At 33.9% G+C, this 13,956-nt stretch overlaps 1 protein-coding gene across 1 annotated transcript; it reads right to left on the bottom strand.

Moving 5' to 3' along the window:
• Positions 1–490: 490 nt before the first annotated feature.
• On the bottom strand, positions 491–13,238 carry LTA3 (Dihydrolipoamide acetyltransferase, long form protein). Its single transcript, XM_020348396.3, has 23 exons — positions 12,999–13,238; positions 12,733–12,780; positions 12,150–12,204; positions 12,044–12,074; positions 9,585–9,631; positions 9,447–9,491; positions 9,242–9,315; positions 7,217–7,286; positions 6,415–6,603; positions 6,270–6,314; positions 6,060–6,133; positions 5,491–5,560; positions 4,868–5,257; positions 4,345–4,405; positions 4,203–4,247; positions 3,946–4,029; positions 3,553–3,629; positions 3,414–3,476; positions 3,116–3,186; positions 2,942–3,002; positions 1,819–1,879; positions 1,657–1,737; positions 491–1,004 (listed from the first exon to the last, which is right to left on the bottom strand). The coding sequence occupies exons 1-23, from the start codon at positions 13,076–13,078 to the stop codon at positions 943–945; spliced, it is 1,884 nt and encodes a 627-aa protein (XP_020203985.1). The 5' UTR covers positions 13,079–13,238; the 3' UTR covers positions 491–942.
• Positions 13,239–13,956: the final 718 nt, after the last annotated feature.

Below are 13,956 nucleotides of genomic sequence, written 5' to 3'. Positions count from 1 at the left end.
TGCATACTTATGCTGTCAAAAGAATAAACGATGTGCATATTTATAATCATACTGCGTGACGTACATGGTGCAATACTACTACTATTACTCCTATTAAGTTAATGAACTTCAGACTAAAAAAAAAGGATGATCATTAATCACTTCGTGGAAATCCTTTTCTATTTCAAAGATTTTTTTCCCAAGACAATGGGCATGCTAACGTCAAATCTATTGCTATAATCTGCTAATAGCCAAGTTCGTGCAGCTACTAATCAAGTTAAATGAATCAAATACCAAAGACTTCATCTTTGCAGGTGGCTATTCAATGATTAAACGGAAGGTGTTGCAATAAATTGAATAACCATATTCATCAACGTGTACTCGGTCCATTATTGACTTAGATGGGAGATTTAGCCAAATTCCCCATAATCAATACAACCGCTAGGCCAAATCCTGATACAAAAATTAAAGATGAAATGCTAGGGAGGAAGAGCCAGAATAGGCTGATAGATGAACATTGAACCAAGAGTACCATTGTGACAAATCATGCCATCACTTAAGTCGGATGACAGACATGCAGCACGTGAAAATAATTTTTATTCATCCAGATGTCGGTATTTTAATGGCTGTCTATACAAAGCTCTTCATACAAAATTAAACAACAAAGGGCAGCAAAGTGCCTAATGAACAAAATTTCCAACATGCTTGAATCTCAATTGTTGGAAACCTAATTTTAGAAGGATGGTACCTTGTTGGGTATTTTCTCAGGATAATTAGTAATTAGACCCAAGATATTATTATACAAAACTGATGAGGCACAACAATCGGAAACTGTTTCAGATTAAGAGATAAAAATCTAAAGGACAAAAATGGGTATGCTATGCAAGTTTGATCCAGGTTGTGGGGGATCCACATGATTGGTCGTGAGAAGCCCAATCAAATGACAGGAAAAATTGTTGTACATCATAATAAAAGAAGCCGTCTTATATCACTGAAGTTTGATTGCAAAGCAGAGAGAAATGCACCTGCAAAATAAAGTTTAATCACTTAAGCCACCATTTAAAACAGTGTACCTTGGTTGATTGCTGCAACATTTGTTCATAGGTGCTATTCAATATGTTTCGCACCCAAGATCTCTTTTATAGTCAATTATTAATGGCAAAATGACATTTTATATGGCTAGGTGAATTATTCCATTTCAGTTTGTGTATATTAACAAATAAAATATCAAATATAAAACAAATTTAACCAATAATTTACCTACAATTAACCACGTATCGTAGGAATGTAACTATATTATTGGTTACTATCTGTAGATTTAAGGTTAAATAATTTGATACTGGGCTAGTCAAGATATGAACTGAAATAGAAACTTTTTTACTAGTAGTTAATATGTTTATTTTGAGTTAAATTATGTTATTTGGTTAAAAAAATAATATGAATTAAATGGAACCTTCTTAGTGGGTCATTTTCTCATTATCAATCCAAGAAACAATTTTCAGAACTCTGTTCATTGTACTAAATATACGGCAATTTGATTTTGTGATATTTTAGCTGCTTTGATCCTAATCAACGTAGCAACTTCGCAAACTAGAAGGTATGAAAGTAACAGTAATCAAACTTCTTCGGTTCTTCCTACTTTCAATTGGCCGACTAAAGTGTTCCAGTAACACATACCTCCAACTTTGCCATCAAATACACGATGATCAGCAGACAATGTTAAGTTCAACTTATTGGCAATTGATGGTTTCTCAATTCCTATCAAATAAACATCAATGTTAAAACAACTTAAAATTTTAGCATTTAGGGGGCACATACAGAACATCCATAAATTTATACCATCAGCTCCAATAACTGGTTCCACAACTTTGTTGCCTCTCCCTACAGCAAGAATGCAAGCCTGCAGCAAATGATAAACAAAATAATAAAATCCCTTACAGCCTCGGTAACAAGAAGCAACAAAAACTTCAAAAATTTTACAATTCCACCCACAAGGCTGACAACTTGGGAAGTGAGGCTGGTAAATTAAATCAGGCACGCTGAAAACTCATTCAAAATAGCATGTTTTCATCAAATATATGTTTTGAAACCAAGAATGGCAAACTTGAATTCCAATGAACCTGTTTCCAGGGTTTTACCATCTTCTATAATTAATCATGTTAGAAATGAGCTGTCCTTGGTTCACTATGATGGTATGATTCTTTATTGCCGTAGTATGAAACTATAAATTACAGTACATAAAATAGATTTTGCTTTGTCTTAACCAAACAAATAAAATAGGGGAGGGAATTCAAAGAATGGGAAAATTTCCATGAAGGATCTACGACTAAAGGGATTATTAAGAACATCTATAAACCTGAAATCTCCAGTTCTCTTTCATTTTTCTTTCTTCTAAAGAAAATCAAATTAGGTAAACTCATGCTTGGTTCACCATGATAGTTTGCTTCTTCATTGATATAGTAAATAGCAGAATAGAAAAAGTATGAGTGGGTTTTTCATCTATACAAGGTAATAAAATATTAGGACTACGTTGAGGAACAGTAGCAATTAACTGTGCTCACAAGCAAAAAAATAAAATAAAATTACTAATTTTAAGAAAAGTTATATATCTTTATTATTCTATTTATGGGTGAGTAACTGGTATTGGGCCAGTACATGGTAGATTCACAACCTACTTGGCCACATCCACCCCTATACTAATTTTAAGAAAAGTTATATATCTTTATTATTCTATTTATGGGTGAGTAACTGGTATTGGGCCGGTACATGGTAGATTCACTACCCACTTGGCCACATCCACCCCTATACTAACTAAAAATTAAATAGATTTGTCAAGCAATTTTGCTCTTACATGAGGCTAGTAATTAGATGCTTTAAGTGCAGGTGTTGTGTGTGTTAGAGAGAGAGAGAGAGAGAGAGAGAGAGAGAGAGAGAGAGAGAGAGAGAGAGAGAGAGAGAGAACCTGAGGGGGGTTTATAATAGCACAAAATTTATCCACAGGAAACATTCCCAAGTTTGAAATGCTGCAATAAGGCATTGTGCAAAGTTCAGAATTATTTACTTTTGACATAGTAAATATTTCTTAAGAAACATTATAGTTTCCAAGGTTGCGTGACAATATAAGTAGAAAACTCACCTAAAAGTCCCCCCTTGGAATTCATGCGGCATCAACTTGCCAGCACGCGCCTTTGCAGCTAGTTCCTTAACCTAAAGTGCCAACAAACTATCAAAGTTGTTCAAGAAGCAAAGAAGAACCCTACTTTCCTTTCTTTCCAATATTTAAATTTACTAGAACTCTGTTGTTAGAGGAATCTTCCTCAGCCATAAGGAGCCTTGCTCCCCAAGTACCCAGTAAATAGCATTCAGTATATTCCAGTTTCTATCAAAAAGTCATTAACCAGAACTCGAAACCTACATAAATAAGATAAAATTACCTCTGAGGAGATAGCAGATATTGTCTTCTGATCGGCATTTTTTATTATTGGAGTCATCAAGCCCTGTAATCAAACCAAAGGTTTGAGTGCCTTATACAATGATACTATCATAATGGCAGTTAAAAACACCATCAGTTACCTTCTCAGTGGCAACTGCTACACATATGTCAACAGAATCACATAAAATGACCTCACCCTTCTCAACATTCCAGTATGCTGCCATAATGAAAATTAGATTTCAGCACTAGAAACTCTCATGAAAACAATTCAGTTTAAGAGTGGGTATGCAAATGGGGGAAAAAGCAGAAACCAAGAATATAACATATCACAGAATTATTGGTAACAAGATTCCATTGCTTTCTATACTGCCAAAACAAAATACTATATTTACTTAATTGATGAACAATAAGGAGGAAAGGAAATCCACAGCTATATTAAATAAATATTTCGTGATTTGAATCCCTACTAGGCTACTACCCCAGACAATTACAGGCAACGAGAATGGATAGAATAATACAATGAAATTATTTACCGTTTGCTTCAGGTACATTTCTGAGAGCAGCAGCTACAACTTTGATAATAATGTCATTCACAGAAACTTTAACATCATACTGCTCTGCAATCAAGGAACAAATGAAAAATATATCAGAGTGCAAAAATAACATGACCAAGTGTATCAACATTTGACACATCAATAACAACAATAATAACAACAACAAAAGCCTTATCTCACTAGGTGAGGATAACATAAGACATATATGCCAAGAAAAATTTATTACTGGTTCATACCTTTAAGATCCTTTCGAAGGGAAAGAAGAGGATCTAGTATGACATCTGAAACATCACAATGAAAATATATATTAAATAGTCTCTTCAAACATAAATTAGTTTGCATTTTGCAATAATATGCAAGGTATGGGGAATCAAAAACCTGATGATAAATACAAGTGTGGTGTATTTTGTTTTGATTCCAATAACCTCTTGGCGATCACCTATAAAACAGTCAAAAATATTTAGAGACAAGTCATCATAAATTAAGGGGACAAGAATCAGAGTTGAAATTTTCCCAAGTATTCATAAGTTGAGAGATGTAAATAAAAAAGATTGGACATCCAGAAACAATCAAAAACGTTAAAATGAGATCAGCATCTCTGCATGTATACCAACAGCCAAGGACATTTTGTTGGGAGGAAAATGTGCCAAACACACTCAATAGAGACCACAAAAACAGCTGAGTCTTCTGACCCATATTAGGTCTAATGACAAACATTTCCCTTCATATATTTGAGTAATCAACTCCCGGCCAGAAATACCAAACAATGGCTGCTCAGAGTCCTTTTTGTATACTGTTCATATATCTTTATTTGGCAAGATAACTCTAATTACCGTGCAACATGCATCCTGAAAGAATAAAATAACCTTATTCATAAACATGAAATATTTGATGGACCTACCTTGCGAATTTGACTATTAGGAAAATCTTCATAAGCGTCTGACTGCTTTAAGTCAGACTTTGACTCTTGGGAAGCTGCAATTGGTTGACGACTTTGAGATGATGACACCTTTTCTTTAGATGAAGCAGGTTTTGGAGACAATTTTCCTGACTTAATTGCAGAAAGAACATCCCCTTTTAGTAGGGTGCCATGAGGACCAGTTGCATTCAATGTCGATGTATCCAATCCATACTCTGTAATTAGCAACTTTGCCGCTGGACTGATTCGTGCTATATTGTTTTTCAGAGCTTTGACCTCGCTTTTAGTATCGCGTTGGGTGGCCTTCTGTTGGTTTGTTGAGCTGCTGCTAACAGAATTCTTTATAGCTTCAATATCACTTGCATCTTCAACCTTGTAAAACAGCAGATAGCATAAATAATTTTATATACTCCAGTGCTCTTCATAATAAAAACAAGGGATAGTAATTTGGTAAACCAACCAATAAATATATGATTTTGTTAGACTGTTACTTCTAATTTCAAAAGAAGATGCATATATTGTTAGACCTCAAACCTCAACCTGACACATTTCATACAGCATCGTAGGAAAATTACAAAATTGCAGAAAACATTATTCATACTTACTGTTATTGCAATAGGGTATCCCACTGCCACATCTTTTGAACCTTCTGGAGCAAGTATCTTGGCCAGGTACCTAGTACCGACCACCCCATTCAGATAAAAATTAGTCAGGAAGAAGGAGGAGTGCAAATAAAGCTCATCTGCAAAATAAATCAACTAGAATGCTGGCATTGTACTAAAAAATTGGGTCAGAAATTTGAGATCAATAAATAGTAAGATTATAAAACAAAAAAGATTGCAACCTACCACAAATTGAGACAATAAAAGACACCATTCTCAGGTGTTACTTCTAGAGTTCTAGTGGAACTTTAATGCCCAATGGAAACTAATCAGTACTAGTCATGTCTATAAACACTTTAGTAAGACATCAGACATGTAATGAATATGATTCCTAATCACATGACATGGCCAAAGTCTTTGCATCATTCAAAAAATAGTTAGGATGAAACATCATGGCCAAATAATTCTTTGTCTGGCAATAACTCTGTTGCAATGTAGATAGTAGACAACCATACCAAACAAACAGTAACATTCACAATGAATGGCTTTTAGAATAAGGAAAAGACTGTTACCCCTCTTCAAGAGTTTCAAATTCAAGTGTAGCTTTGTCTGTCTCTATCTCACATAATATGTCACCCACTTCAATCTATTAGATAAATTAGATGTCATTCCATATCAGACAAAAAAAAGGGCATTAATGACTCACTTTGTTCATATTTTAAAATAATAAAAAATTTATGAAAATTGTATTTATTATAACCTTAGGTTAAAACATAACTAACCTTGTCTCCTTCCTGCTTCCTCCATTTAGCAATGTTTCCTTGGTTCTGTGCAGTACAAAAGAAAAAAGAAAAAAATGAATGCCTCCATGGAAGGAAAGAAAATTTATGTCAGTAAGCAATAGTTATAATGAATAGCATCTCTCACCATTGTAGGTGACAAAGCTGGCATTTCAAGAAGGATATGAGGTGGAAGTTCTGATGCATTAATCATAGTAGAAGTTGATTCTGGTTTGCTCTCATCTTTAACATCCTGATGTGTTGGTTTCTTCTCTTCAACCCCGGTCTCACCCCCCACGGAAGCAGGAACATTTTGGATGTCCTTTTCATCCTCAACCTAGTCAATTCCCATATATAGGGCTTACATTAATCAAATATTCAAAATTCAGAAATTAATTGAATTCCACAAATTAACAGTTTAAAATTAAAAGTTAATGACTGTCAAAAAAAAATAATAGTTAATGCTTATATATGATTTACCAAAACCACAACATTTAAATTGTATATTTTTTAAATGGAACATTGGAAACTGAAAACTGAAATAAACTTCTTATGTCCAATTTGCAAGTAAATTTCATTATGTTATTTAAGCCATTAATAGTGCGTGTAACATTTTTTTATTAAATTGGTGCAAAGAGCTAAAGGCAAATAATGTTTTAGATCGTGTGAGGCAAAGGATAAATTGAGAAGTTTCTAAGAGCAATAGCACCTTAGAAATCAGAAAAGCACAAATTTGGACATGCAAGGAAAACAATTATGAAAGACATTATTATAAAAGAGATGAAATACATCCGATGGGCCTAAGAAATCCTGAAGGAAAAAGAATTACAAATTAGTTTGTCCATAAAAGCTACTTTCATTTGCAAAATGCAATAATGTTGGAAGTTAACATTGTGATGGAATCCATATAAAAGTAAAAGTGCAAGAATTGGAAATTAATGATGGCTTACTGTTATTGCAATTGGTTTTCCAACAGGCACGTCCTTTGAACCTTCAGGTACCAATATCTTAGCCAGAAATCTGTAGCAATAATTCAATTACAACAACAGACATTTTATTGGTGCACTAAAATTTACATGCCTCATATGATCTACACTCATCAGTCAAGTACATTAAACCCTCAAAAAATATTGAAGGCCAAAATGCACAACAAATTAACAATGAGAGAAAAAAACTAAGATAAATAACTTGTACACTTCTTGGTCTAAAATGGACATTTATGCATTAGACATGCATAAAAAGATAGAAGACAGCTAAGTGGAGAAACAATTAACGACTACAACAACTCATGGGGTGGTTTCTCCATATTTACTGTTAAGGATTAACTGAGTATTGTGTTTGACAGCTACCAAAGTAAAGAAAATTTTCTTGGTTTCTTCCTCCTATAAAATGTAAAGTTTTATCTGACAGTGGTTTCAGAGCACCAAGTTATCTTTTTAAACTTTGACCTTCACCATTTTCATAAAGTGCACGTGTAGCTATCAGCAGTTAGTAGGGCAGAGTTCAAGCTGTGTTTATACTCCAATAGGCTTCGACTGAAAGTGTATACTAAAATTATTAAGGACATTATTGGTCCCCCTAATAGTGCATTTGAGACACATATTTCAATGCATTAATTTGGGATGATTTGGCATTTAATAGTGTAAATAATTGATATACTAGATGTGATTTGTATTAGTGGGTTTAGTTAGTGATGATTGAAAATTCTTATTAGTTTTCGCAATTTGACCTACTTTTACACTCTGTTCTTATGCATGCCATATTTGGAGATCTCAACATCAGATTTGCACATTCTTGATGTCATTGGAAAGATAAGAGAGAGTTCTACAACTTCTTTGGGACCAAAGGCCAGTTCTGATGTTAAGTGACCCAAAATGCATTGCAAAGTTGTGGTCCTGCACAGTATTTTCTTTATATTTTTATCATGTAATGTTAAGATTTGTTTAGTGATGTAATTCGTTGATTTAGTAGGTTGAGCCTTTAATTACTCTGATTAGGCCCACTAGTGTAGTCCATAAATAAGTGTTACACATGTACATTTAATATAATATACCTCATTTTTTAGAAATTGAATTTCTTCTCTTAGAAATCTCTCAAAATTCTCTCTCTCTCTCTCCCCCTCCCGAAATTCTCTCTTTCGTTTCTGTTTCTCTGTCCGAATTTTATGCTTTGTTCTACACTACACAAATTTTTGTAGCATCTTGATGAAGTTGTTCGGCTAAATTCATTCTACCGATTCAAAAATTCAATAGTTATGGTAACTTTTCTTCTATCCGAATTTTAATTTCATTTTCTGTTTTTAAATATGAATATCTTAAAACAGTGAATTATATTCAATTCGGATTGAATTTCACAGAGAATTGCAAATTGCGATTGCATTTGCATTTTCGGTAAAATTTCATAAAATACAATTGTGTTCTTCGTTTCTTTGTTCAAATTAGTTTTCAAATGGTGAAATTCAGATTATTCTTTGAAACTGCAACGATTATATTCTTGAATTGGTATTTCTCCAATTGGAATTCAATTTTATTTTGTAATTTTCATACATTTTAGCGCTGCATTTAAAATGTTTGTTAAAAATCTCCTTGCTAATTTGTATTGTAAAATTCGTGTTTAATGATTTGTTTCTCTAGATTCTGACCTAGGGTTCCCTATATTGCAAAATTTAAGGGAAAACTAGTTTAATTTGATAGCATATCAACAGCGCTCAACACCCCCCCCCCCCCACTCACCCATTTAAATTCTAACAAAACGACTCATAATTTCCTGAAGACCTTTACTGGGGAGATCCTTAGCTGCTGGTATCTCCAGAAATATTCACCAACAATGCTTCTGAGTAGTTAGTTGCCACTCAGAAAAAAGTGGTGGAACATACTAATTTTCTAGATGGTAAGAAACTAAAGTGCATACAGCCTATATTACTGGTCATCCGAAACATGGGAAGAAAAAATTGAAAGGAAGAAAAAGAAAATTACCCCTCTTCAAGACTTTCAAATTCTAGTGTAGCTTTGTCAGTTTCAATTTCACATAGTATATCCCCCACTTCTATCTGTTAGATAAATCATTACCAATGTGAAAATGATTAATTGATTCAAAGAAGTCAATCTCCAAAATAAAAGCATCAACACAAACAGAATTATGATCTACAACCATCAATATGAGAACTATATACTGACTGACCTTTTCTCCTTCTTTCTTCCTCCATTTTGCAATATTACCTTGTGTCTAAATCCAAGAGACGATGTCAACAACAATCCCTAGAAGCCCTAAATGGAATAGAAATAAGACAAAGAGAGAAATATGTTTCCCCAAGCTTACCATTGTTGGAGATAAAGCTGGCATCCCAAGGACTTCGTGTGTAAAATCTATCAAGGGGGAAAATGATTAGAACATAACCCGATGCACATGATTTAATACATGCAGATTATCCTCTTTAAACACTAAAATTTAGTTAAAATAGCAAACAATAAAAAAAATGATAAAAGAAGAAAGCTATTGAAATGAAGAGAATGAACTACAAAGAGAACAAAGGATAAAGAACCCTCTTAACCAAAAAGAGAGAGGGAGAGAGAGAGGGAGATGGCATGGGATGGGAGAGTCTTGCGTGACAGCATGACAATGATTTCATGGGTGTGAGGCTCAAGAAGACACTGATCCCATGGATTTTCTAATAATCCTGACATTCCTACTCTGATACCACAAACGGGCAATCCTGGGGGGATAGGATCACACACAATCTTGGTAACAATGATTTAGTCAGAGATTAACAGCTGTACAATGCATTCAGTTACTGCCACCTGTCAGTGACAGCTAGATTTAGTTAGGATGTTGTTCAGTTATATATATCTGCAGTGTACATTCAGTTCACAGACTTAGTTGTGTAATGACAAAATATAGTTAGATTCATCAGCAAGTTTTCAACCCTCCATTCTCTCTCTTTCCCCTTACTTTCTATCAGCTTCTCTTGGTTTCTTGATAACTAATACAGCTTAATAATCACTTTGCATTGAGACTGGGGTCTCAGTTCCCTTGAAAAAACCATGACCAGACCACCTAAGAAAAATTCTTGACAGTAGACACATCAACAGTTTGACTGCCAAACACAACATGCTGCATCCTCCTCTCCCAGCTCCATCTCTTCTTGTATATGAACAAATTCAGCCAATTTCTCTCACAGCCACTTGAATAGAGCATTGGAAGGTGGTTAAAAGAATTCTTAGATGCCTGAAAGAGTCTATACACCATGGTCTTCTTCAGCCAGCACCATCAAACTATCCAATCCCCCTACTCACCTGTTATGTGGTAATAACTGATGGGTAACCCATTATTACGCTTATTTACTGGGCCTGCAGTTAGGAGCTACTGGGCCTGCAGTTAGGAGCTAACAAATAAAAAGGAGGAGTGCTAAGAGTAGGATGGGGATTGGAGGGAAACAAAAGAGTCAGAGGGAGAAGGAGAGCATAACAGAATGGAAAGCTGGCATAAGGAGAGTGGGGGAGGGAGATGCAAGGATCGTGCTAGGGGGGAGAAAGAATGATTATTTGAGGGAGGGTAGTGGAATGAGAGAGCTATGGGGATTCTTGAGTGAAAAATATCTGGCTAGGCTGAGTGAAGAAGGGGTTTTCCTCAGGAAAGGGATTATTCATTTATTCTTATTTCAGTTTTTGTCATTTTCATTCTGCAAGGAGCTCTGCCCCAGCTACGGTCTAGTTTTCATTAATTCTATACAGTAACAGAAGTTTCCCCTCTGATAAGTCATATTTCAGTATCAATACTATTTCAGTTTTCCTATTCAGGTTGAGACCAAAATGCAGATATTCTCACTAAAGCTAATATCCCCTCAAAGATTCACTACCTTTAGTGACAAGCTCAGAGTGTTTAAGTCCACAATGACTTTGATGTGGGGATTTTAAGAGTATATAAAAATATAGGGTAGTTAAGTATCTAAAAATATAGGAAAGTTTGTAAAGCCTTTGTGATCTTAGTTCTATAACACAATTCAGTTTCTGTTGTAATGATCACTAAATGTTAGAATGTTAGTTGGCTGTTTAACTATGTTGTAACAGACAGTTACAGACTCACTGCCAGCTGGCACTTCCAACTGCAGAGAAATTATTAGAACTCTGATATACAGCTAACTCTATGTAGAAGACTCACTTTTGTAATCTCTCTTCTCTCGATAGTAAGTTCGCATCACAGATTTCACTAAGATTTTCCTTTGCTTTCAGTCATTTTCTATGTCCATTATTTTACAATAATCTGCATCATCCTTCTGTCTCACCCCCACTAAATATCCATCTCTTCCTGTATATGAACACATTACCATAATCTCTTAACTTACTATATATAAGGTTCGCTAATATTTAGTTTTATAAGACATTTGAGTATAAATTACAAGGCTAAAAATTGCAACACATGATGTTACCTCTTGGATTTTATCACTGACACACATATAATGTCACTAAAAAAAACAAATAGACATCCAACACAAATATGCCATAATCTTTCAACTTAAAAAGCTAACACAGCATAGCATAATTCACATGAAATCTTCAAAATGGGAGCTTCCATAAACAGCCGTGGAAAAAAAATACATTGTAAATAAGAGAAGCACACAAGCATGAGTTTGTTTGGATACAAGTTTAAAAGAGTTTCTCTGCTAGAAAAACTCTTCATTTTCACTAAAGAGGCTCTCATTTTTTTAAGTTTGTATTCAAACAAACTCCATGTCAAGTGAAGCCAAAAAAATTAAAACTCTAAATTCTAACATTAGGTACCTGAAGATGAAAAGTATTTAACATCAGTCCACTGCCAAAAAGAAGTTGAAAGTTGTCAGACAACATCATAGTGACGATTGGAATTTTCATCCATTTAAATGCTAACCTTTGACTTCAAAGATCTATCACGAACTCCAGTAAGCCTGGACCACGATGCAGGCCTGATAAACATCAACATTAGTAAACTACCACGATGAAAATGCAGAAGACCGCAAAGAATGATGTGACAATTATATGACAATGGAGTTCAAACTGAACCACCTGACACTAATACAATACTCAAGTTAATAATTCTATAAGTCTGTTTGAATACAAACTTATAAAAACTCTTGAGAGTTTCTCTACTTCTGATAGAGTAGTTCTCAAAAACTCTTCAAACTTATATTCAATCAGGCTCTGTGCTTGTCTGGTTTCACAATTTTATTTCAGCGTCTCAAGCCAGGTAATCTGATTCACACACGTGATTAGGTGGTCAAAACTCAAAAGGTGAACAACTTCAACCCTAATAGTGATAATAAGATATTCTCACTTTTTTGTTTAAACTAAAACTCCATATCTCTAAAGCTCAAACTAATTCCTCTCATAAGTAAGAATGGAAACAAGACTAGAATAAATCTAAATTCACAGATAATGAGGAGAAAAAAAAAACAAAAAACAAAAAACAAAGAAGCAGGGCAATGGATGCAAACCTTATATTGCTGTCACCTCCCAAGGTAAAAATCGTTGAAGTAGAAGTTCTGTGGGAAAAATATAAGCCGAAATTGTACGTCAGAAGCAGCATTATGAAATTAAAACAAGAAAAGCAGGAAATCTCGGAATTAAGATAGTAAAAGCGAGGCAAGTGAGAAATGAGATGGCAAAAGTAAACGATGATGTATTTATGCAGATGGATGAAATAACCAAATACGAAAAGGAATAAAATGAGATTGAAGAGTTGAGGAAGTGATTGCAATACCGAGAGATGGATCTGGCGGGAGAAGAAAGGAGGCGAAAGGAACGAGAGAAGAGAGGGTGACGAACGCGCCAGAGTGCCATGTCGTTGCGTCGATTTGATTCGATTCGGAAGAAAAGAGAAGAGAAAATGGGACTCTTCTCTGGTTAGTTACTTTTCTCCACGACGGGTAGGTAAGCCAGGTTATTGCTGCAAGTCTTTGTAAGCACACGTGACAGCCACCGTAAGCGGCGTTTTCCACACCGGCTACTTTATAAATAACTTCTTTTTTTTTTAGATTATTCTCGGTTTCTCATTATTTTTATGGAAGTTCATACAATTTTTTATAAAACAAATATTTTTATATTAATTATTATTTTAATGCATAAAAAATTGAACATAAAAATATTTGATCGACACCATAATTTATAATTATTGAACTAAGAGATTTAATTATTTAAATATATCTAATTTTCAAGTTATTTATAAAATTATGCATTTACTCTAATATTTCTTCCTTGATCTTAATTGCAATTTTTAGTTGTTGTAGATTGACATAAAAGATACAATATTTGATACACTTTATATATTTTTCATGATTTAAGTTCGACATCTCTTGCAATCATAAAATTTTAATTTGATAAGCATACTTGTTCAAAGAAATTTTTTAGTATTAAAGGTGAAATTTCTCTAATAAATATATGTTAGCTCTTAATTCGACAAATAAAGTACTAAATCAAATTAAACACTAAGTTTTCATTAACCACTAAGTCGATATTAGTATTTGATATGAGAATTTTTAACATGTCATTAATTATTTATTTGATAATCATGAAATGTCATCCCCAAACTACCATTTTATTCATAAAAAAATATAACCTATTATTTTACATACCACTTTCTCTCTTTGAAAAAAAAGGGAGTATTATATTTATTTATATTTTAAAAAATACTACTTCATACATCTAACAACCATTGTAAT

This window comes from Cajanus cajan, chromosome 7, assembly GCF_000230855.2.
Source record: "Cajanus cajan strain Asha chromosome 7, NIPB_CcT2T_4, whole genome shotgun sequence".
In the NCBI taxonomy this organism is placed as follows: domain Eukaryota; kingdom Viridiplantae; phylum Streptophyta; class Magnoliopsida; order Fabales; family Fabaceae; genus Cajanus; species Cajanus cajan.
This window is presented reverse-complemented; position numbering and strand designations above follow the sequence as displayed.

Coding starts and splice junctions, on each gene's coding strand:
- LTA3 (XM_020348396.3), bottom strand. CDS start 13,078: ATGGCACTCTGGCGCGTTCGTCACCCTCTCTTCTCTCGTTCCTTTCGC. Junction 6,315..6,414: donor CAGCTTTGTCACCTACAATG/GTGAGAGATGCT, acceptor TGTACTGCACAG/AACCAAGGAAACATTGCTAA. Junction 4,030..4,202: donor CCTTCGAAAGGATCTTAAAG/GTATGAACCAGT, acceptor CCTTGATTGCAG/AGCAGTATGATGTTAAAGTT.